We start from the raw sequence: 24,830 nt of genomic DNA, 5'->3' as shown, positions 1-24,830 counted from the left end.
TGAGCAGGAGGAGCAGCAGTACACTAATGGCAGATGAGGGGGAGGAGCAGTACACTAATGGCAGATGAGGGAGAGGAGCAGTACATTAATGGCAGATGAGGAGGAGGAGCAGCAGTACACTAATGGCAGATGAGCAGGAGGAGCAGCAGTACACTAATGGCAGATGAGCAGGAGGAGCAGCAGTACACTAATGGCAGATGAGGGAGAGGAGCAGTACACTAATGGCAGATGAGGGAGAGGAGCAGTACACTAATGGCAGATGAGCAGGAGGAGCAGTACACTAATGGCAGATGAGGGGGAGGAGCAGCAGTACACTAATGGCAGATGAGCAGGAGGAGCAGCAGTACACTAATGGCAGATGAGGGGGAGGAGCAGTACACTAATGGCAGATGAGGGGGAGGAGCAGTACACTAATGGCAGATGAGCAGGAGGAGCAGCAGTACACTAATGGCAGATGAGCAGGAGAAGGAGCAGCAGTACACTAATGGCAGATGAGCAGGAGAAGGAGCAGCAGTACACTAATGGCAGATGAGGGAGTGGAGCAGTACACTAATGGCAGATGAGGGAGAGGAGCAGTACACTCATGGCAGATGAGCAGGAGAAGGAGCAGTACACTCATGGCAGATGAGGGGCAGCAGTACACTAATGGCAGATGAGGGGGAGGAGCAGTACACTAATGGCAGATGAGGAGGAGCAGTGTGTACAACAGATGTATTAGAACCTTCTGTGTGGATAATAATCTAAGTTTATATTTTCACATTAATAGACGGTGCAGCCAGGGCCGTTTTAATACATTGGTGGGCCCAGTGCACAGCCCTCAAGAGTGGGCCCCCTCTTCCCTTTTAGCGCATGGTATAATGTACTAAATTTGCCACCACACTGTATTAAGAGCCCCAATACATACAGTAGTTACCTTATAACACTATTTCCACCATACAGTGATTACATTTTACATAAAAACTGCACTAAACAAAACAGAAAGATATTACCAATGATACCATTACATAATACCGCCACACCATGACCCCTATCACTACAACCCTATAGCAGAGTGCAGTTACATCCAGTGACTCACCGGGGCAGTCTTCTCCGATCAGAGTCTGTCACCTTTTCTTTTTCTCTCCATCCAGCCTGGGCCACCTTGAAGTCTTCTCCTGGCTGTGAATCTTCTCTCCAGAATCTGCCAGACAAATATTTTTGGCTCCAACACATACAGTAGTTAGGTCCCTTGTACCCCTATACAGTAGTTACACCCCTCTGTGCCTCTATAGTTTTAAGGTGTCCTTGTAGTATATAGACCCTCGTGTGCTCCTCCAGTTATATATAGCACTCCTCCATTAGTATATAGCCCCCCTGTGCTCTCCCCCAATAGTATATAGCCCCCCTGTGCTCTCCCCCAATAGTATATAGCCCCCCTGTGCTCTCCCCCAATAGTATATAGCCCCCCTGTGCTCTCCCCCCAATAGTATATAGCCCCCCTGTGCTCTCCCCCCAATAGTATATAGCCCCCCTGTGCTCTCCCCCCAATAGTATATAGCCCCCCTGTGCTCTCCCCCAATAGTATATAGCCCCCCTGTGCTCCCCCCAATATTATATAGCCCCCCTGTGCTCTCCCCCCAATAGTATATAGCCCCCCTGTGCTCTCCCCCCAATAGTATATAGCCCCCCTGTGCTCTCCCCCCAATAGTATATAGCCCCCCTGTACTCTCCCACCAATAGTATATAGCCCCCCTGTGCTTCCTTCCAATAGTATATAGTCCCCCCGTGCTCTCCCCCAAACAGTATATAGCCCCCGTGCTTCCCCCAATAGTATATAGCCCCCCTGTGCTCTCCCCCAAACAGTATATAGCCCTCTTGCTGTGTGCCCTCCCCATTAGTGTATAGCCCCCTTGCTGTGCGCCCTCCCCATTAGTATATAGCCCCCTTGCTGTGCGCCCTCCCCATTAGTATATAGCCCCCTTGCTGTGCACCCTCCCCATTAGTATATAGCCCCTTCATGTGCGCCCTCCCCATTAGTATATAGCCCCCTTCATGTGCGCCCTCCCCATTAGTATATAGCCCCCTTCATGTGCGCCCTCCCCATTAGTGTATAGCCCCTTCATGTGTGCCCTCCCCATTAGTGTATAGCCCCTTCATGTGCGCCCTCCCCATTAGTATATAGCCCCCTTCATGTGCGCCCTCCCCATTAGTATATAGCCCCCTTCATGTGCGCCCTCCCCATTAGTATATAGCCCCTTCATGTGCGCCCTCCCCATTAGTATATAGCCCCCGAGGGGCTGCAGGGGGCGCCATGGATGGGTAAGTAGATTACCCATCCATGGCGCTGCCCCCTGACAGGCTGGTGGCCAGAACCCTGTGCGACCGCACTGGTCACACATAGCAACGGCCGGCCTGCTCGGGGTGGGCCCCTTTAACCAGTGGGCCAGATGCACGTGCACCATGTGCCCTCTGGTTAAAGCGGCCCTGGGTGCAGCAGAATTGTTGCTGCACATTAGACCACAGCCCTTTTATACAGCCTCTCTCTTAGGGCCGGTATACCAGGTAAAGTCAGAATTATTACTCACCGATAATTGATTTTTCATCCATCATGACAGCACCACCTGGAGATTGATCCCCATTGATCCTAATAGAAACAGGAAGCATTAGAGGTTAAAAAGGGCCCCTCCCCTCTTCACCCTTAGTGTTTATCATTTACTATTAACATAGTTACAAACTTTATGTAACAAAAAGGGAGGGTAATAAATTGGTGCTGTGTGATGGACTCATGAAAAACAAATTATGGTTGAGTAATAATTCTGACTTTTCAGACCGTCCAGTCCTGACAGCACACCTGGAGACATAGCAGATAATCCATTAGGGGGGAGCACAGCCTGTAGCACGTTGGGCCACATTCAGCTTGTAGTGACGGTAGAAGGTGTGAGGTGAGGACCAAGTAGCTGCTCTACAAATCTATTTCATATATATATATATATATATATATATATATATATATATATATATATATATATATATATATATATATACACACACACACACATATATATACACACACACGCATACATATACACATATACATATACACACACACACACATATATACACACACGCATACATATACACACACACACACATATATACACACACAGTACACGAGTGTGACCTGCCAGGATCTTTTGCAAGGCCTACCTCAGCCGAGGAAACTGAGGGAATGCATAGCTAGATGGAAATCCCATGGCTCAGAGTCTACTGCCTCTGGCTTGTCTTCTGGATTTAGGGATTAGAACAGCTTCACTTTCTTGTTTTTTTTTGTCACAAATAGGACTACTTCTGGAACTTTCCAGCTTTCTGTGAGAGGGTGGGTTCATACTACGGAATTCTCGCGGATAATGTCCACGCTCCATAGACACCATTCTATGGGCCGGCGTATTCCTAAGAAGTGACATGTCCGGATAGCGGAATGTTGGGGATAGCGGAATACGCCGGCCCATAGAATGGTGTCTATGGAGCGTGGACATTGTCCGTGAGAATTCCGTAGTATGAACCCCCCCTTACTCTGGAACACTTCCTGATTTAGGCTCCACTCCCCTGGAAGTACCTTCTCCCACCTGAGGTAGTCTGCCTTTGCGTTGTCGGAGCCCCTTAGATGGACAGCTGAAAGGGACTAAAGGTGCATTTCCACCCAGCTGAAAATGTTCTGCGACATCCACTTTTAACTCCTGCAAGTTGGAGAAGGAGCGACTGGTCTTCTCCGACCACTGGCCTTGAAGGTACAGGTCTTGTGTGTGAGATCCCCAGCCCCACTGACTGGCATCTGTGGTCCACGTCACAATCTGCGGGGAAACCACAGGCGGCCTTTTGTTAGGTTTCCTTTGTCTAACCACCATTTTAGCGATGCGGTCACCTGTGATAACACCAACATCTTTGAATCTAGGAACGATTGTTGGTGATTCCAGGATTTTACAATCTGGGCCTGGAGGGCGCATGAATGATTCTGACACCTGGGCACTGCGGCATGCATGACACCATAGACCAGAGCACTGACATCACTTCCCAGATTGTTGTCGACTTCTGGGGAAATTTTCTGAATGTGTCCAGTAGCGCGTGTCATTTCTCCCTGGGAAGGAAAGTCATTTGAAGTTCCGTGTGTAACATCATGCCCAGAAACTTCTTTCTGTGAGACCCGGTTTCTGCAGGTTTACAATCCCTCTAGATCTTGGAGACAGGAGATAGTTAAGGCAATGCCTGCATTTTACGGATGTTTGGACTGAGCTACAATGAGAAGATTGTCCGGATAAGGGACTATTGTTCCCCCTTTTAATCTGAGATGGGCAACAACCTTCACCATTACTTTTCTAAAAATGCGAGGAGCCAAGGCCATCCCAAATGGTAGTGCCTTAAACTGAAAATGGGGAGTGTTATTCTTGTGGACTGCTGCAAATCTCTCATACTTCTGGTGATTTTCATAAATGGGAATATGAAAGTAGCTTCTGTGAGATCTACTGTGGCTAACCAGGCCCCCTTGGTTATTAGAGGAGTAGCTGACCTCAGAGTTTCCATCTTGAACCTCTTGTAGACAATAACTTGGGTTAGAGGCTTGAGGTTTATTATTGTCCTGAAAGCACCATTTGGTTTTGTTCTAGAAATAACCAAGAGTAGTGGCCTATTCCTAATTGAGATTGGGGACCCTGGACAATGGCTTCTAGTGACACTCCACAGACGTCTGCCAAGTCTGACCCAAGAGAGGTAGTACAACATTTTTGAGGCGGGAGGTCTGAAAATTCTATTTTGCAACCCCTTGAGATGGACTGGAGACCAGAGGCCCTAGCCTGCCTGGCCACACAGCGGACCTGATCCCCACCAGCCCCAGGAGGAGGTAAGAATCTCACGTCCTGAATAGGAACAGGAAAACCCTGAGTGTTAAGTGGGCAGGGGCCTTTTTACCTCTTGTACGTCCTGTTACTATTAGGACCAATGGGGATAACTCTCCAGGTGGTGCAGTCACGACTTGACACTCTGAAAAAAGTTTCTATACTGGTAGCACAACACAGCGGCAATGAGCATCTGTGCCCTAGGCCTACAGTGCCTGCACCAGCCCCAAGAGACAGACCCCGGGACAGGACATGTCTCAATTAGGACATCAAAACTGTTCCATTGGTTTGGGAGGGCTGTGTGGGGAATGCAGAGTACCTGTCACTAAGCACAACATCGGCCGTTGTCTTTTATACAAGGGTTGTTGCTGGACGTCCTGGCAGATGTCCCTCTAACCTATACTGAGGATTGGATATGAGAGCTTGGACGTAAGTTTTCAGCTGCTCAGGGGCGTAAGGCGTTCACCCTGTGCCACAAAACGTCCATCTCTTGTAGGGCACAGGAGACAAATTACAAGATCCTTATGCGCTGGTAGAGGGTGCTCACACTCTTGGTTGTATCCCTCAGTTCCTGACTCGTGCTGGAGGTGTGGTAGGGCGAGGGGGAACAAGTCCCATGTATGGTGGGAGTGCCCGGTGCTACAGCCGTTTTGGAAGAACGTGGACATCACTAACTAAATCAAGGTCTACCCAACGACCCCGCTCCCCTATTACTTTCTATGTTGCCAGGGCCTACCAAGTTGCTGTCTAAGGATCTTCTTCATTTCTTAATCTTATCTGTGAAAATGGAGATCCCACATCTCTGGAAAACAACTAGGACTCCCACAGTGACCGATTGGTTTGAGGAAGTAGATTGGAGGAGATGATGGGAGATACCACCAGAGATCAGCACCTGGAGAGCTTGGTGAGATTTCACCTCACTATATCCCCCCCCTCCATTGTTTAGGTTATTTGCATTTTGGGGATAATTTCTTAGATTATGGGCTATCAGGGTAGACTAGAAGCTTTCCACAGCAGCACACATTCTGGTCATGTACATGTCTACAAACTGTGTGTGCATTGTTCAGATGATCTTACCCGTCCCATGTAGTGGACTTTATGTTTCTAGAACACTCTATGTCAATCATTTGTGATTGCAGGCAGTGTAGCGCTTTTTTCCTTTTTGGTTTTCCCCAGTCAGAACTTTGCCAATGACTGTAAAATTGCATAACAATGTGACTAAGGCAAAATCCCATAAATACAGAAAGCAATTCTTCTATCTAAGCGTAATATGATTGACACTGTAAAATAAAATTCTAGGGGTTATAATCATGTACACAGTATATATGACTAGCTTACCTAATGCTGCGCCTCACTGCCAAGATATACTCCTGTGCAGTCTGATGATGGGACGTTGCAGCCGGCTCGCTGCCCAGGACTGACAGCATGGCAGCAGAGCTTGGAATCGCCCGCCCTCACTTCCTGTCCACCAAAAGTGCTGTTATTATTGATGAGCATTCATTGTCAACAGGCAGTGGGGGCAAGAACAGTGACACCTAGTGGCCAATGTCATAATGGGTGAATTACATACCGAAAACTATGAGAGAGACAGATGCCCCTGTCCAAAAAAGCAAAGCTCTTTTAAAGGAGAACTCCAGCCAAAATGTATTTTTTAATATGTTATTACATAAGCAAAGTTAGACAAATTCCTAAAGTACAAGAAAAAGGAAATGCACATATAGTGATAGATATACACACATCTAGGGGGAGATCTATCAGACATGGTGTAAAGTGAGACTGGCTCAGTCGCCCCCGGCAACCAATCAGATTCCACCTTTCATTCCTCACAGACTCTCTGGAAAATGAAAGGTGGAATCTGATTGGTTGCCGGGGTGGCTGAGCCAGTCTCACTTTACACCATGTCTGATAAATCTCCCCCATAGTGTTATTTCCCTTAACTTAGTAGTTGCGGCAAACTTTAGTTTGGTGATGTCATAAACCGGGTGTATTTACATGAAGTGTCGCAGTATAGGGAAAATTACACTGTAAAGATAACTGGAGCCTTTTCTGCGCCTTATAAAATTCAGCTACGGTGACCCCCCCCAACCTGGCAGGATGTAGTATAAATATCCCCCCCCCCCCCAATCGCATCACAAGTGCTAGCAGCCCCATCCACGGCACATAGGACAGGGCTGCTGGCACTTGTGATGCGGTTGGGGCCCCCCTGCCCTGTCTCTCCCACTGAACATGAGGAATTACTGCAGGGAGAGGGGCAGCAGGGACACAGGAGCTGAATTTTGTGAATAAAGCACAATTACAATGTAATTTCCACATATACTGCGCCCCCTGCTGGACACTTCATGTACGTACACCCGGTTCGTGACATCACTTTTCTCAAGAGAAATTGAGGCCGTCTGAACTGCTAAATAGAGGGAAATAGCCCTATAAGTTATATATATAGCACTATATGTGCATTTCCCATAATTAGTGTTAGCAATTTGTCCAACTTTCATTTTGTAATAACAGAATATATAATACATTTTGGCCAGAGTTCCCCTTTAATGACCAGTACTGTTTTTAGGCCATATGCATACTGCTGTGCCCACATCCTGGTCTCTTTCCATGAAGTGCCGGCCTACTGGGTGAGTGCTGATGCAGTGAGCGCCCCCTACTGAGCACTGTGTAATACGGCGCATCAAGCTTGGCTACAGAACCTGAGACTGATGTACAGATCTGGTGCAGGACTGACGGTCGTACACTTCCTGCTGGGTCTGGGGGCGGAGCATGACCCGTGTAACGCTCCACCCTATAGGTCGCAGTAATCCCTACTCCCCAAGATGACAGGACACAATATGGCTTCAGAGCTGGCCATTTAATCTGCTTAAATCTGTCAACAAGATAAAATCCATCACAATATGGAGGAAGATGATAAAAGAATGTGTAAGATTCCCCCAAACCTCCCCCAGAGAGGAACAAAGCTAAAACCACAACCCCCACAAGGATGGGGCGCACCGATCCCTACAGCATGCATCATGGGAAAGACTACACAGGAGCGGCTCACAAGGCGGAGGGTGACCACAAGCGAGTACCCGGCCGCCACATCCTGTCACAGCCCAGATCACTTCTCATCTCTGCACAATAAAAACCACAACACTAAAGAGAAACAAACATCAGAAAGCAACAGTACAGGAGGAAGCCCAAGGTCCATGAGAAAACCGGGGTGCCTAACCCTGCTGATCCTCCCCGTACTCTGTATACTTCTTGGCACTGCCTTGTACTCGCTCCACCGGATACTTTTTGGCGTTCAGTTCCATCTTGTCGAGGACGGCGCGCGGCAGGTCCACGTGGCACTTCTCTGCCAGCTCCAGGAGGTAAATGAGGACGTCACTCAGCTCATGGCGAAGAGACTCCTTCTGAGATGCCGACCAATCCGGGAGACCTTCTGCCACCTCACCCTTCCACTGACTACCGAGAAAGAGAGAGAAACAGGGTTTTAAGGATCGGCCCGACCCCCAACCACTCACGGGAAAGACCCGGGCCCCAACCCACCAACCACTCACACCGGGCCCCAACCACTCACACCAGACCCCAACCCACCAACCCCTCACACCAGACCCCAACCCCTCACACCAGACCCCAACCCACCCAACCCCTCACACCAGACCCCAACCCACCCAACCCCTCACACCAGACCCCAACCCACCCAACCCCTCACACCAGACCCCAACCCACCCAACCCCTCACACCAGACCCCAACCCACCCAACCCCTCACACCAGACCCCAACCCATTCAACCCCTCACACCAACCCACTCAACCCCTCACACCAGACCCCAACCCCTCACACCAGACCCCAACCCACCCAACCCCTCACACCAGACCCCAACCCACCCAACCCCTCACACCAGACCCCAACCCACCCAACCCCTCACACCAGACCCCAACCCATTCAACCCCTCACACCAACCCACTCAACCACTCACACCAGACCCCAACCCACCAACCACTCACACCAGACCCCAACCACTCACACCAGACCCCAACCACTCACACCAGACCCCAACCCACCAACCACTCACACCAGACCCCAACCCACCAACCACTCACACCAGACCCCAACCTTCAATCACTCACACCAGACCCCAACCTTCAATCACTCACACCAGACCCCAACCTTCAATCACTCACACCAGACCCCAACCTTCAATCACTCACACCAGAGCCCAACCCACCAATCACTCACACCAGACCCCAACCTTCAATCACTCACACCAGACCCTTGATGAGTGACCAGGGGCCAAAAAAAAAAAAAAGTCACACATTGCCAGGCTCCTAATGACAGACCTAGGCCCCAACTAACATAACATCCAGGTCCACCATGCCTTCCAGCAGGCCACAGACACCAAAGCCTACCCAGTTACCCACACAATGCAGTCCCCGTGCCACTCACAAGAGCTCTGCCAGCTCCCCAACTTCTCCAACCAGGGCGAGCAGCAGGTTACGTGGTTGATGAAACTTGTTCCAGTCTCTCTCGGCAGTGAAGCGGGACTGCAGGCGCCGGCTGTGGAGAAGACGGACCGCTCAGGTTATCAGCGATACCAGTCATGCCCCGGTGACTAAGATACATGGAGGAGACACTGCAGACAAGACTAGACATAACAGGAGCTATGACCGAGCACTGGTGGAGTGTGAGGAAAGGACTAAGAGGGAGCGGCAGTAATAGAACCCCAGAATTACACCCCCCCTCTTACATGTCCTCCATGCTGGGGGAGACACTGAAGGAGAACCCTGGTTGGGGGTCACTCATGATGGTCAGATGGCTGAAGACCTGAGAGCAAGAGGGGAAAAACAAATTAGAGAACAACCAGAAATCTACAGACCACCCCAAGTCATCCATATGGGGAGACCCCACCACCTGAACCCTCCCTACACGTCCTCCATATGGAGAGACCCCACCACCTGAACCATCCCCTACACGTCCTCCATATGGAGAGACCCCACCACCTGAACCCTCCCTACACGTCCTCCATATGGAGAGACCCCACCACCTGAACCATCCCCTACACGTCCTCCATATGGAGAGACCCCACCACCTGAACCATCCCCTACACGTCCTCCATATGGGGAGACCCCACCACCTGAACCATCCCCTACACGTCCTCCATATGGAGAGACCCCACCACCTGAACCATCCCCTACACGTCCTCCATATGGAGAGACCCCACCACCTGAACCATCCCCTACACGTCCTCCATATGGAGAGACCCCACCACCTGAACCATCCCCTACACGTCCTCCATATGGAGAGACCCCACCACCTGAACCATCCCCTACACGTCCTCCATATGGAGAGACCCCACCACCTGAACCATCCCCTACACGTCCTCCATATGGAGAGACCCCACCACCTGAACCATCCCCTACACGTCCTCCATATGGAGAGACCCCACCACCTGAACCATCCCCTACACCAGTGATTTTCAACCAGTGTGCCGTGGCACACTAGTGTGCCGCGACACATGGTCGGGTGTGCCGCGGGGAAAGTTCCCCAAACTATGGTGCCACTGTGAAACAGAAGAAAACAATGGGGGAGAGAAACCTGGGAATGGGGGAGAAACAGGGGAGAGAAGCAGGGGGGAGAAGTATGGTGGAGAGAAGTAGGGGGGAGAAGTATGGTGGAGAGAAGCACAGGAGAGAAGTAGGGGGGAGAAGTATGGTGGAGAGAAGCACAGGAGAGAAGCACAGGGGGGAGAAGAAAACAGGCCCAGGTGTCACACTGAGTGAGTATAAATACATTTAGAATCTATATTATTAACTATATGTTTAATATGTACTGTTTTTTAGTGTCATTTTGTGCCATTTTGGTTGGTGGTGTGCCCCGGGATTTTTTAAGTATTAAAAGTGTGCCGCGGCTCAAAAAAGGTTGAAAATCACTGCCCTACACGTCCTCCATATGGAGAGACCCCACCACCTGAACCATCCCCTACACGTCCTCCATATGGAGAGACCCCACCACCTGAACCATCCCCTACACGTCCTCCATATGGAGAGACCCCACCACCTGAACCATCCCCTACACGTCCTCCATATGGAGAGACCCCACCACCTGAACCATCCCCTACACGTCCTCCATATGGGGAGACCCCACCACCTGAACCATCCCCTACACGTCCTCCATATGGAGAGACCCCACCACCTGAACCATCCCCTACACGTCCTCCATATGGAGAGACCCCACCACCTGAACCATCCCCTACACGTCCTCCATATGGAGAGACCCCACCACCTGAACCATCCCCTACACGTCCTCCATATGGAGAGACCCCACCACCTGAACCATCCCCTACACGTCCTCCATATGGGGAGACCCCACCACCTGAACCATCCCCTACACGTCCTCCATATGGGGAGACCCCACCACCTGAACCATCCCCTACACGTCCTCCATATGGAGAGACCCCACCACCTGAACCATCCCCTACACGTCCTCCATATGGAGAGACCCCACCACCTGAACCATCCCCTACACGTCCTCCATATGGAGAGACCCCACCACCTGAACCATCCCTACACGTCCTCCATATGGAGAGACCCCACCACCTGAACCATCCCTACACGTCCTCCATATACATTACCCACCATCATCTCGACAAGTCATCAGTATGGAGACCCCCACCACCACCACCTCAACCATCCCTACACGTCCTCCATATACATTACCCACCACCTGAACCATCCCTACACGTCCTCCATATACATTACCCACCACCTGAACCATCCCTACACGTCCTCCATATACATTACCCACCACCTGAACCATCCCTACACGTCCTCCATATACATTTCCTCCCCCACACATTCTCCTCACACCCCTCCTCCTCCCCCCCACATTCTCCTCACACCCCTCCTCCTCCTCCTCCTCCCCCCCACATTCTCCTCACACCCCTCCTCCTCCTCCCCCCCACATTCTCCTCACACCCCTCCTCCCCCCCACATTCTCCTCACACCCCTCCTCCTCCTCCCCCCCACATTCTCCTCACACCCCTCCTCCTCCTCCCCCCCACATTCTCCTCACACCCCTCCTCCTCCTCCCCCCCACATTCTCCTCACACTCCTCCTCCCCCCCACATTCTCCTCACACTCCTCCTCCCCCCCACATTCTCCTCACACTCCTCCTCCTCCTCCCCCCCACATTCTCCTCACACCCCTCCTCCTCCTCCTCCCCCCCACATTCTCCTCACACCCCTCCTCCTCCTCCCCCCCACATTCTCCTCACACCCCTCCTCCTCCTCACACCCCTCCTCCTCCCCCCCCCTCATTCTCCTCACACCCCTCCTCCTCCCCCCCACATTCTCCTCACACCCCTCCTCCTCCCCCCCACACCCACCCCCCCACATCACATTCTCCTCACACCACCCCTCCTCCCCCACCACCCCACATTCTCCTCACACCACCCCTCCTCCCCCACCACCCCACATTCTCCTCACACCCTCCCTCCTCCTCCCCCACCACCCCACATTCTCCTCACACCCCCCCTCCTCCCCCACCACCCCACATTCTCCTCACACCCCCCCTCCTCCCCCACCACCCCACATTCTCCTCACACCCCCCCACATTCTCCTCACACCCCTCATCCTCCCCCACATTCTCCTCACACCCCTCCTCCCCCCCCACATTCTCCTCACACCCCTCCTCCCCCCCACATTCTCCTCACACCCCTCCTCCCCCCCACATTCTCGTCACACCCCTCCTCCTCCCCCCCACACCCCTCCTCCTCCCCCCCACACCCCTCCTCCTCCCCCCCACATTCTCCTCACACCCCTCCTCCTCCCCCCCACACCCATCCTCCTCCCCCACATTCTCCTCACACCCACCCCCTCCTCCCCCACCACCCCCTCCTCCCCCACCACCCCACATTCTCCTCACACCCCCCCCCCCTCCTCCCCCACCACCCCACATTCTCCTCACACCCCCCCTCCCCCCCCACCTTCTCCTCACACCCCCCCCCCCCCCCCCACCACCCCACATTCTCCTCACACCCCCCCTCCTCCCCCACCACCCCACATTCTCCTCACACCCCCCCTCCTCCCCCACATTCTCCTCACACCACCCCACATTCTCCTCACACCCCCCCCCCCTCCTCCCCCACCACCCCACATTCTCCTCACACCCCCCCTCCTCCCCCCCCCCCCCACATTCTCCTCACACCCCCCCTCCTCCCCCACCACCCCACATTCTCCTCACACCCCCCCTCCTCCCCCACCACCCCACATTCTCCTCACACCCCCCCACATTCTCCTCACACCCCTCATCCTCCCCCACATTCTCCTCACACCCCTCCTCCCCCCCACATTCTCCTCACACCCCTCCTCCCCCCACATTCTCCTCACACCCCTCCTCCCCCCCACATTCTCGTCACACCCCTCCTCCTCCCCCCCACACCCCTCCTCCTCCCCCCCACATTCTCCTCACACCCCTCCTCCTCCCCCCCACACCCATCCTCCTCCCCCACACCCACCCCCTCCTCCCCCACACCCACCCCCTCCTCCCCCACCACCCCCTCCTCCCCCACCACCCCACATTCTCCTCACACCCCCCCCCCCTCCTCCCCCACCACCCCACATTCTCCTCACACCCCCCCTCCTCCCCCACATTCTCCTCACACCCCCCCCCCTCCCCCACCACCCCACATTCTCCTCACACCCCCCCTCCTCCCCCACCACCCCACATTCTCCTCACACCCCCCCTCCTCCCCCACATTCTCCTCACACCACCCCACATTCTCCTCACACCCCCCCCCCCCTCCTCCCCCACCACCCCACATTCTCCTCACACCCCCCCTCCTCCCCCCCCCCCCACATTCTCCTCACACCCCCCCTCCTCCCCCACATTCTCCTCACACCCCCCCTCCTCCCCCACCACCCCACATTCTCCTCACACCACCCCACATTCTCCTCACACCCCCCCCCCCCTCCTCCCCACATTCTCCTCACAACCCCCCCTCCTCCCCCCCCCCCATTCCCCTCACACCCCCCCTCCTCCCCCCCCCCCACATTCTCCTCACACCCCCCCTCCTCCCCCCCCCCCCACATTCTCCTCACACCCCCCCTCCTCCCCCCCCCCCCCCCCACATTCTCCTCACCCCCCCCCCCCTCCCCCCCCCCCACATTCTCCTCACACCCCCCCTCCTCCCCCCCCCCACATTCTCCTCACACCCCCCCCTCCTCCCCCACCACCCCACATTCTCCTCACACCCCTCCTCCCCCACCACCCCACATTCTCCTCACACCACCCCACATTCTCCTCACACCACCCCACATTCTCCTCACACCCCGCCTCGCCCCCCCGCCGTCCTCCTCCTCTCCCCCCCGCCGTCCTCCTCCTCTCCCCCCCGCCGTCCTCCTCCTCCTCTCCTCATACACGTGCTGTGATGGACGCTCCGGCAGGTGACGGGGGCGGGAAACACTGATTCTATTTAAGAAGCCGCGCCAATAAGTGACGCTGCCACATCGGTCACGTGACTACGTCTATTGGCCAATCACTGGCCGGCTCCCATCCCGCTTTATTCAAGGCTGCATTGTCTCCATGGAAACGGACCAGCCTCCACCGTACCTGGTCAGGACTGATGAATGTCCCGCTGCACGTCCCGCAGTCCGCCCCGCAGTCCGCCCCGCAGTCCTCCCGGGGGTCCCATTGCAACAAGCAACTACTAAGGACTGGGGTAAGTATAAGACTGCAGTCACGGTATCAGCACTAGGAATTGCAGTGCTCTTATATACCATGTATTACGGTAGTTAGTTCCATCGTTAGGGTGGCGATCGGAGCGGCGGGGGTGGCGATCGGAGCGGCGGGGGTGGCGATCGGAGCGGCGGGGGTGGCGATCGGAGCGGCGGGGGTGTCGCTGGGCTGCGGATGAGCGGGGGGGGGGGGGGCGGTCAGACTTTCGCGACGACTGTTTACACGGAACGTTCGGCGAATTTTTTAGCGAACGACAATTTAAGAACAAGTTAAAAGATGAAAATGAATGATTTCTCGCTCGTCGTTCGATCGTTTGCTGCGTTTACACGTACGATTATCGTTCGAATTCGATAGTTATTGTGCAAATTTGCACGATAATCGTTGCGTGTAAACCGAGCGTAACTAATGCCCCTATTCCACGAGTCGTTTGAAGGAGCAAACGAGCGCTATTAGCGGTCGTTTGCTCCTCGTTCCCCGCTCGCTGCCGCAGCTATTCATCGCGGCGTCAGCGAGCGGGTGAGTGCGGGAGGGGGCGGCGGGGAGCTGCGGGGGGGCTGCCCGGGTGATCGCTGATCGTCCGGGCAGCCCATAGGATAGAGCAGCGTCTCCTGCCGACGCTCCTATTTAACGGACCCGCCGCAGCAGATCGCTGCTATATCAGTCGCTTGTTTTTCAACATGTTGAAAAACAAGCGACTGCAACGATCAGCCGACATGAACGATGTCGGCTGATCGTTGCACTCTATTCCACGGGACGAATATCGTTCGTAGCGGCCGTTATCGGCCGAATACGAACGATATTGCTCCTCTAAACGACCCGTGGAATAGGGCCTTAAGTAATGTCTTAACCCCTTCAGATCCACAACTGTTTAATAACCCCACTTTTAACCCCTTCACATCCACCACAGTTTAATTCATATACTGTTAACCCCTTCAGCTCCAGGAATATTTTATTTTTTTCTAACTATATGTAATTTTTAACACCTGAAATCCCGTCTCATTGTTATTTCTCTTATTTGTCTTAGATATAGAAGAATCATTGTTACTGTGGGGATTCGGAGTAATGTGATGGTAAAGTCTCTATTTGGGGCTATACTATATGTCGCACACTTTGAAGTCCAATAAAATCATGAAATCACATTGTTATCCAATCCCGTTACCATATCCTAGAAGAGCGCTTACCCTCGTACAGGTTCTGTGATTTTCAGACATTGTTACTGTAGGGATGTGGAGTAATGTGATGGGAAAGTCATCTTGTTCTCGTTGTTGGACGTTTTTGGTAGGCGACTTCCAATCAGGGACCAGCTCCATGGCAGATGGAGGAGAACCATTACCAGACTGTCTCAGGACTGTCCTTCTAGTTTAATAAGTCTATGTTCCTTTTAGGTTTAGGTTAGGGACTGGCAGGAGAATGAGGACCCTTGATGTGGCTTGCGAGCTTACCATATTTCTTGCCTATTTTTTTCTTCTAGTTTTCACGGTAAAAGATATCTACTAATACCTCATTGAAGATTGGACATCGAGCCATCAAGGAGTCCCACTAGACTAAAGCTGCTTTCACATGCTGCAGATTTTAGGCAGGTTTTCTGCAGCAGATTGTCTGTTACCAAACCAAAGTCACCCTGAAGTTTCAAATCTGCTGTAGAAAATCTGCATCAAATCCGCAGTGTGTGAAAGCACCCTTACTATTCTGCAAGTGTTCCCAAGTGCATTATAGGGCCATGCAGCTGCCACTGACTGACAGCTACTTACCGCCCTAGTGGTCTTGTCTCTGCCACCTAATAAAGAGTGCTGAGGGGCCTGTGTGAGCTGCTGGCGCCCGCTGATGCCCCCTCCCCCGTGCATGGGGGTGTCACTTCCTGGATAACATGGTGATGTCACTTCCTGGATAACATGGTGATGTCACTTCCTGGATAACATGGTGATGTCACTTCCTGGATAACTTGGTGATGTCACTTTCTGGATAACATGGTGATGTCACTTCCTGGATAACACGGTGATGTCACTTCCTGGATAACATGGTGATGTCACTTCCTGGATAACGTGGTGATGTCACTTCCTGGATAACGTGGTGATGTCACTTCCTGGATAACGTGGTGATGTCACTTCCTGGATAACACGGTGATGTTACTTCCTGGATAACACGGTGATGTCACTTCCTGGATAACACGGTGATGTCACTTCCTGGATAACACGGTGATGTCACTTCCTGGATAACATGGTGATGTCACTTCCTGGATAACGTGGTGATGTCACTTCCTGGATAACACGGTGATGTCACTTCCTGGATAACGTGGTGATGTCACTTCCTGGATAACATGATGATGTCACTTCCTGGATAACGTGGTGATGTCACTTCCTGGATAACATGGTGATGTCACTTCCTGGATAACGTGGTGATGTCACTTCCTGGATAACGTGGTGATGTCACTTCCTGGATAACGTGGTGATGTCACTTCCTGGATAACATGATGATGTCACTTCCTGGATAACGTGGTGATGTCACTTCCTGGATAACATGATGTCGTCATGACTCCCAGAGCTGTGCGGCTGTGGCTGCTGGAGAGGATGATGGCAGAGGGATGCTGTGTCCCCCCACTGCCCTGTGTCCCTCAGTGTCCCCCCAGTGCCCTGTATCCCTCAGTGTCCCCCCACTGCCCTGTGTCCCTCAGTGTCCCCCTGCCATCATCCTCTCCAGCCGCCACAGCCGCACAGCTCTGGGAGTCGGGTCGTTATAGTTGAAAACTAGAAGAAAAAAATAGGCAAGAAATATGGTAATCTGGCAAGCCACATCAAGGGTCCTCACTCTCCTGCGAGTCCCTAACCTAAACCTAAAAGGAACATAGACTTATAAACTAGAACAGAAGAACAGTCCTGAAAAAGTCTCTTAATGGTTCTCCTCCATCAGCCATGAAGCTGGTCCCTCCTGGGATTGGAAGTCGCCTACCGAGAACAAGATGACTTTCCCATCACATTACTCCACATCCCTACAGTAACAATGTCTGAAAGTCACAGAACCTGTACGAGAGTAAGCGCTCTTCTAGGATATGGTAACGGGATTGGATAACAATGTGATTTCATGATTTTATTGGACTTCAAAGTGTGCGACATATAGTATAGCCCCAAATAGAGACTTTACCATCACATTACTCCGAATCCCCACAGTAACAATGATTCTTCTATATCTAAGACAAATAAGAGAAATAACAATGAGCCCGGATTTCAGGTGTTAAAAATTATGTGGCGAAATTTAATGCATCACAAGAACCGGAAGAAGAATATAGCGGCAACAGCACTTTAAAATTTTAGGATTGTTCTACATATAGTTAGAAAAAAATAAAATATTCCCGGAGCTGAAGGAGTTAACAGCATATAAATTAAACTGTGGTGGATGTGAAGAGGTTAACAGTGGATGAATTAGTTCAGAGCTTCTCAATCCCAGTCCTCAGGCCTCACCAACAGGTCGTGTTCTGAGGATTTCCTTAGTATTAGCACAGGTGATACAATTACACTCAGTGCATCAGGTATTAGCACAGGTGATACAATTACACTCAGTGCATCAGGTATTAGCACAGGTGATACAATTACACTCAGTGCATCAGGTATTAGCACAGGTGATACAATTACACTCAGTGCATCAGGTATTAGCACAGGTGATACAATTACACTCAGTGCATCAGGTATTAGCACAGGTGATACAATTACACTCAGTGCATCAGCTATTAGCACAGGTGATACAATTACACTCAGTGCATCAGGTATTAGCACAGGTGATACAATTACACTCAGTGCATCAGGTATTAGCACAGGTGATACAATTACACTCAGTGCATCAGGTATTAGCACAGGTGATACAATTACACTCAGTGCATCAGGTATTAGCACAGGTGATACAATTACACTCAGTGCATCAGGTATTAGCACAGGTGATACAATTACACTCAGTGCATCAGCTATTAGCACAGGTGATACAATTACACTCAGTGCATCAGGTATTAGCACAGGTGATACAATTACACTCAGTGCATCAGGTATTAGCACAGGTGATACAATTACACTCAGTGCATCAGGTATTAGCACAGGTGATATAATTATACTCAGTGCATCAGGTATTAGCACAGGTGATACAATTATACTCAGTGCATCAGGTATTAGCACAGGTGATACAATTACACTCAGTGCATCAGGTATTAGAACAGGTGATATAATTACACTCAGTGCATCAGGTATTAGAACAGGTGATACAATTACACTCAGTGCATCAGGTATTAGAACAGGTGATATAATTACACTCAGTGCATCAGGTATTAGCACAGGTGATACAATTACACTCAGTGCATCAGGTATTAGCACAGGTGATACAATTACACTCAGTGCATCAGGTATTAGCACAGGTGATACAATTACACTCAGTGCATCAGGTATTAGCACAGGTGATACAATTACACTCAGTGCATCAGGTATTAGCACAGGTGATACAATTACACTCAGTGCATCAGGTATTAGCACAGGTGATACAATTACACTCAGTGCATCAGGTATTAGCACAGGTGATACAATTACACTCAGTGCATCAGGTATTAGCACAGGTGATACAATTACACTCAGTGCATCAGGTATTAGCACAGGTGATACAATTACACTCAGTGCATCAGGTATTAGCACAGGTGATACAATTACACTCAGTGCATCAGGTATTAGCACAGGTGATACAATTACACTCAGTGCATCAGCTATTAGCACAGGTGATACAATTACACTCAGTGCATCAGGTATTAGCACAGGTGATACAATTACACTCAGTGCATCAGGTATTAGCACAGGTGATACAATTACACTCAGTGCATCAGGTATTAGCACAGGTGATATAATTATACTCAGTGCATCAGGTATTAGCACAGGTGATACAATTACACTCAGTGCATCAGGTATTAGCACAGGTGATATAATTACACTCAGTGCATCAGGTATTAGCACAGGTGATACAATTACACTCAGTGCATCAGGTATTAGCACAGGTGATACAATTACACTCAGTGCATCAGGTATTAGCACAGGTGATACAATTACACTCAGTGCATCAGGTATTAGCACAGGTGATACAATTACACTCAGTGCATCAGGTATTAGCACAGGTGATACAATTATACTCAGTGCATCAGGTATTAGCACAGGTGATACAATTACACTCAGTGCATCAGGTATTAGCACAGGTGATATAATTACACTCAGTGCATCAGGTATTAGCACAGGTGATACAATTACACTCAGTGCATCAGGTATTAGCACAGGTGATACAATTACACTCAGTGCATCAGGTATTAGCACAGGTGATACAATTACACTCAGTGCATCAGGTATTAGCACAGGTGATACAATTACACTCAGTGCATCAGGTATTAGCACAGGTGATACAATTACACTCAGTGCATCAGGTATTAGCACAGGTGATACAATTACACTCAGTGCATCAGGTATTAGCACAGGTGATACAATTACACTCAGTGCATCAGGTATTAGCACAGGTGATACAATTACACTCAGTGCATCAGGTATTAGCACAGGTGATACAATTACACTCAGTGCATCAGGTATTAGCACAGGTGATACAATTACACTCAGTGCATCAGGTATTAGCACATCCTCAATACTGTGTACAAAATATCTTTATTAGTACATAAAACACAAGCGCAAACACAAACACTTAAAATCATCTAAAACCATAAATACCAACAAAGTATTGTGCAGGTGATCACGATAGCAGGAGCCAGCGACAGGTGGCAATACAATACCCCTCCTAATGGCCCAAACTAGTCATACAGTAACAATGTGTGAATATATATATATATATATGTGATATCAGCGTAACCTGTGTGTATGAGTGGCAAAGCACGAGGAAAATCAAACCCGGCCACACAAGGTAAGGATAGATATCACCATTGGAGGGAGTCCATGCCGAGGCCCAAGAAGCCCACGCGTTCAGTCTCTTGACACGAGACTTTCTCAAGGGTACTGATCTACAACAATGATATATATATATATATATATAGCACTTGTAATTAGCGTTGTGGGCTTCCATACCTGTGTAATCATACTCCTCATGTATGATCCCCGCTTGCATCACCAAACATGGCCGCCGCATGCCGGGCCGTCCATCGCGCATGCGTGCAAAGAGGGCCGCCCTAAAGTACCCAGTGTAGTATACCTAAGTGTAGCCAGATACAAAATGGCCGCAATCACCCAGATATCGCGGTGCACATGTGTACACTGCACCGCCGCCCACAAGATGATGTAATTAGTCACATGATACTACAGGCGCCGACGGACGAAATAGTATAGTCAGATTGAGTAGGCGTGGCTGCGGCGTACGTACGGAACCATACCTGACATGATCTATTCCCCATACACAACTCATATATCAGCACAGACCATTGGGAGAATAGAGAAATAGATATACATATGTACTCAATCTAAATAACAAACTGTGCCTACATGTGATGAAAAGGAATACAAAGGTTCGTATGATAAGAGCATTGTGGTTAGCACATGTCCCTCGGCCGTATCTAATCTTGGTCGCAGTACTGTGGTGGGCCACAACATAGAAGGGAAGCAGTGAAATAGATCACCTCCCCAAGAAGTAGTATTGTACAGCAACCACCAGGCTCTAGCATCCTATAGCTCATTCCGCCAATGATAGGTCCCCACCGGACTGCGCTAGCTCAGGAGCCAAACCCCATGGACAGTATGGAAAGAAATATATGAGACCGCACATAATAGCCGACAGGGGTCGGCGCAGTATGACAATCGTTTGGGATGCAAGCGGGGTCAGAGGAGACAGGAATAAAGAATATATGAGAAGTAATATGAAAAAAGAGACAAGAAAAGTAATGAGGAATAGAGACAAAGTATCTGCAAGTCATAGGAGACTATCTTATATATATGGATACCAGGACCAGGCCTGAAACGTATAGGTGGTACTGATCCACATGTCAATCAATGTCATGTGGTGAAGTGAATCTCACGGTCACAGTGGTACGTTTTCTCTCATAATGGAGTCCATACCACATCCCAATGTTATATATAGGGAGTGATGAAAGTTCAAAGATCAAAGCAGGCCTTAGGAGTTCAAATGCAGGAGTGTGGAAGTTGTCAGCTAGAGTCCAATATGTCGGAAAAGACATAAGCAAGTACGTCATGGCAATCCGGTATCGAGACTAGTCCAGGGGGATCGGCCGATAATAAGGGCCAAATACAGGGCTGAGGAGTAGATCCTAGATTGTAGCTCCGTCTCCAACTTCAACACGGCCACCCAAAAAGCGAAGCACATACACTGCAAAATATCAATCAGAAATCAATCAAAAATAAAGTGACCAAACAGCAAAGCCCAATGCAGAGCGTGCGATCAATGTGTGAGGCGTGAGGGAGAAAAGAACGAGAGCAGAAGAGCCAAGAAAGAAGCCGGGAGGTGAGAAAGTGGCTGAGTCCAGGTCTATGTGATGGGACCTAATGGATGAGGACTGGGATAGACCAGTGAGGGGAAAGGGGGGAAAGAACGGGAGCGGAGAGAGGTAAGTGTGCAACCAAAGCAGAGCTATGTGTCAGGAAGGGAACTGCCTCTCAAGATCTATGTATGAGCACTGATAGGGGGATATAGGGGAAAACAAGGTGGTGAGAGGTAGGGAAAGGGAGGGCTGGCCGGGGGCAGGAGGGGAGATAACACAACTATTTATTCATCACATATACAACTCAATCCCACTATAAGTCCTAGATGTAAAACCCAGTATAGAGCAACTCCTCATTCATGCCCACAGGTCTACACCGAACCATTATCGGGCAAATTTCCGCAATAACGATCAAATTCGAACGATAATCGTACGTGTAAACGCGGCAAACGATCGATAAATCGTTCATTTTGATCTTTTAACATGTTCTTAAATCGTTGTTCGCAAAAAATTCGCCGATCGTTCCGTGTAAACAGTCGTTCACTGATTTTACCTATGTGTGAGATAGGCTTAAGCGATCGCAAAACGAATTTTCTGCACAATATATCGTTCCATCTAAACGCTGATCGTTATAAAAAAAAACCGTTAATCGTGCGATCGGGCCAATTATCCCTCTGTGTAACATAAGACTGTGGAGTTTGTAAATCCACCTGGACTCAGTTTGTAACAATTTCTGTGCCATGTTCCCTCCTCTAATTCCTAAATGTACTTGTTCCAGCCCAACTATCTTCATAGCCGTATACTCACCGTTATGAGGTCTCCAGAAGTGTCGGGCTACAGAGGTCAGGTAAGGGGACCGGAGAGCTGGCAGCTTTTCCAATAGTCGACGTGTGATGTTGTATTCTCTTCCTTAATTCCTGGGAAGTCTGTCCAATATAAATCATGGGGCAGGAAGACATAAGCGCATATATAACGTTACGTGTACACAATTAGTGTAGTCCTTTAGGACCCCATTTTGTCCATCCCCTGGGTTAGTGAACTGTCCCGCTGCTAGCATGTGGGGGCAAATATTGCATCGAGCACAAGGGAAGCTGCCAGCCCCTTTCTAGCGTAGTATGTGGCCTAAGTGACTCCTGGTTAGTAGATCCTTAAGATTCTTGGTCCTCCTGGCTGTGAGTGATGGTTTGGATGTAATGGGAGGTGTCAATCTTCAATCAATAGTATATTCCCATTTTTCTGTAGAAGTCCATAGACATCCTGCCCCTGATTATTGGAAGATGTGATTAATCTCACCTTGTTATCCATATGTCTTCGGGATGAATAGTCGTTCCCTTTCCGTATCTCTGGCCCGATAGAAAGCTCGAGAGATGACTCCATTTTTAGGATGGTGGGAAAGGACACACGTGGACCCCATGGGCGACTATCAGGACCGGATATTAAGGTGGTTTCCCTTTATTGATGATATTTTCCTCCTGTGGACGGGCACTAATGAGGAATGTGATGCCTTCATTGCTAGGCTCAACACCAATACATGCAACGTACTCCTCACCTCTACTTTTTCACAGGACAAGGTATATTTCCTGGACCTGGACCTGAGGGTGGAAAACAACAAAATCGTTACCTCACTCTAGCGAAAGGAAACGGCCACGAACAGTCTACTCCAGTACCAAAGTTTCCATCCACGCCACCTACGTGATGGGATCCCGGTGGGACAGTATCTACAAATCAAGAGAAATTGCTCCCTAAACACAGACTTTCTGAAGAATGCTAAAGATCTGACTCTTCGAGGTTACCCTCATGGAGTCATCTGTCGGGCTAGAGTACATGTATACAGGACCCCCTATTCCATCTATACAGTATGTATATACAGGGCCCCCTACTCCATCTATACAGTACATGTATACAGGACCCCCTACTCCATCTATACAGTACATGTATACAGGACCCCCTACTCCATCTATACAGGACATTTATACAGGACCCCCTACTCCATCTATACAGGACATGTATATACAGGACCCCCTACTCCATCTATACAGTACATGTATACAGGACCCCCTACTCCATCTATACAGTACATGTATACAGGACCCCCTACTCCATCTATACAGTACATGTATATACAGGACCCCCTACTCCATTTATACAGGACCCCCTACTCCATCTATACAGGACATGTATATACAGGACCCCCTATTCCATCTATACAGTATGTATATACAGGGCCCCCTACTCCATCTATACAGTACATGTATACAGGACCCCCTACTCCATCTATACAGTACATGTATATACAGGACCCCCTACTCCATCTATACAGGACATTTATACAGGACCCCCTACTCCATCTATACAGGACATGTATATACAGGACCCCCTACTCCATCTATACAGTACATGTATATACAGGGCCCCCTACTCCATCTATACAGTACATGTATATACAGGACCCCCTACTCCATCTATACAGTACATGTATACAGGACCCCCTACTCCAACTATACAGTACATGTATATACAGGACCCCCTACTCCAACTATACAGTACATGTATATACAGGACCCCCTACTCCATCTATACAGTACATGTATATACAGGACCCCCTACTCCAACTATACAGTACATGTATATACAGGGCCCCCTACTCCATCTATACAGTACATGTATATACAGGACCCCCTACTCCATCTATACAGTACATGTATATACAGGACCCCCTACTCCATCTATACAGTACATGTAAACACAGGGCCCCCTACTCCATCTATACAGTACATGTATATACAGGACCCCCTACTCCAACTA

General features: G+C 50.0%; 2 protein-coding genes across 3 annotated transcripts in view; one reads left to right on the top strand and one right to left on the bottom strand.

The window, feature by feature from the left end:
- Window positions 1–7,704: 7,704 nt before the first annotated feature.
- Window positions 7,705–14,368, bottom strand: DCTPP1 (dCTP pyrophosphatase 1). The gene is made up of 4 exons (XM_069984755.1): window positions 14,267–14,368; window positions 9,598–9,674; window positions 9,297–9,407; window positions 7,705–8,312 (listed from the first exon to the last, which is right to left on the bottom strand). The coding sequence occupies exons 2-4, from the start codon at window positions 9,651–9,653 to the stop codon at window positions 8,072–8,074; spliced, it is 408 nt and encodes a 135-aa protein (XP_069840856.1). The 5' UTR covers window positions 9,654–9,674; window positions 14,267–14,368; the 3' UTR covers window positions 7,705–8,071.
- A 97-nt stretch (window positions 14,369–14,465) lies between these two features.
- Window positions 14,466–24,830, top strand: part of QPRT (quinolinate phosphoribosyltransferase) — a 49,967-nt gene continuing 39,602 nt past the window's right edge. The window contains exons 1-2 of one of the 2 annotated variants that reach the window (XM_069984754.1): window positions 14,466–14,567; window positions 23,591–23,881. The gene's annotated coding sequence lies outside the window, so the exon portion shown is untranslated. Of the gene's footprint in view, window positions 14,568–23,382; window positions 23,467–23,590; window positions 23,882–24,830 lie in introns of those variants that run through there. The other variant, XM_069984753.1, reaches the window with a different exon arrangement.

Source organism: Dendropsophus ebraccatus, chromosome 9 (assembly GCF_027789765.1).
Source record: "Dendropsophus ebraccatus isolate aDenEbr1 chromosome 9, aDenEbr1.pat, whole genome shotgun sequence".
Taxonomy (NCBI): Eukaryota; Metazoa; Chordata; class Amphibia; order Anura; family Hylidae; genus Dendropsophus; species Dendropsophus ebraccatus.
This window is presented reverse-complemented; position numbering and strand designations above follow the sequence as displayed.

Excerpts from the sequence above, each read along its gene's own strand:
- DCTPP1 (XM_069984755.1), bottom strand. The coding sequence starts at position 9,653 with ATGAGTGACCCCCAACCAGGGTTCTCCTTCAGTGTCTCCCCCAGCATG. Across the intron at positions 9,408-9,597 it reads TCCCCCAGCATGGAGGACAT|CCGGCGCCTGCAGTCCCGCT; the intron begins GTAAGAGGGGGG and ends TCTTCTCCACAG. Across the intron at positions 8,313-9,296 it reads GGGGAGCTGGCAGAGCTCTT|TCAGTGGAAGGGTGAGGTGG; the intron begins GTGAGTGGCACG and ends CTTTCTCGGTAG.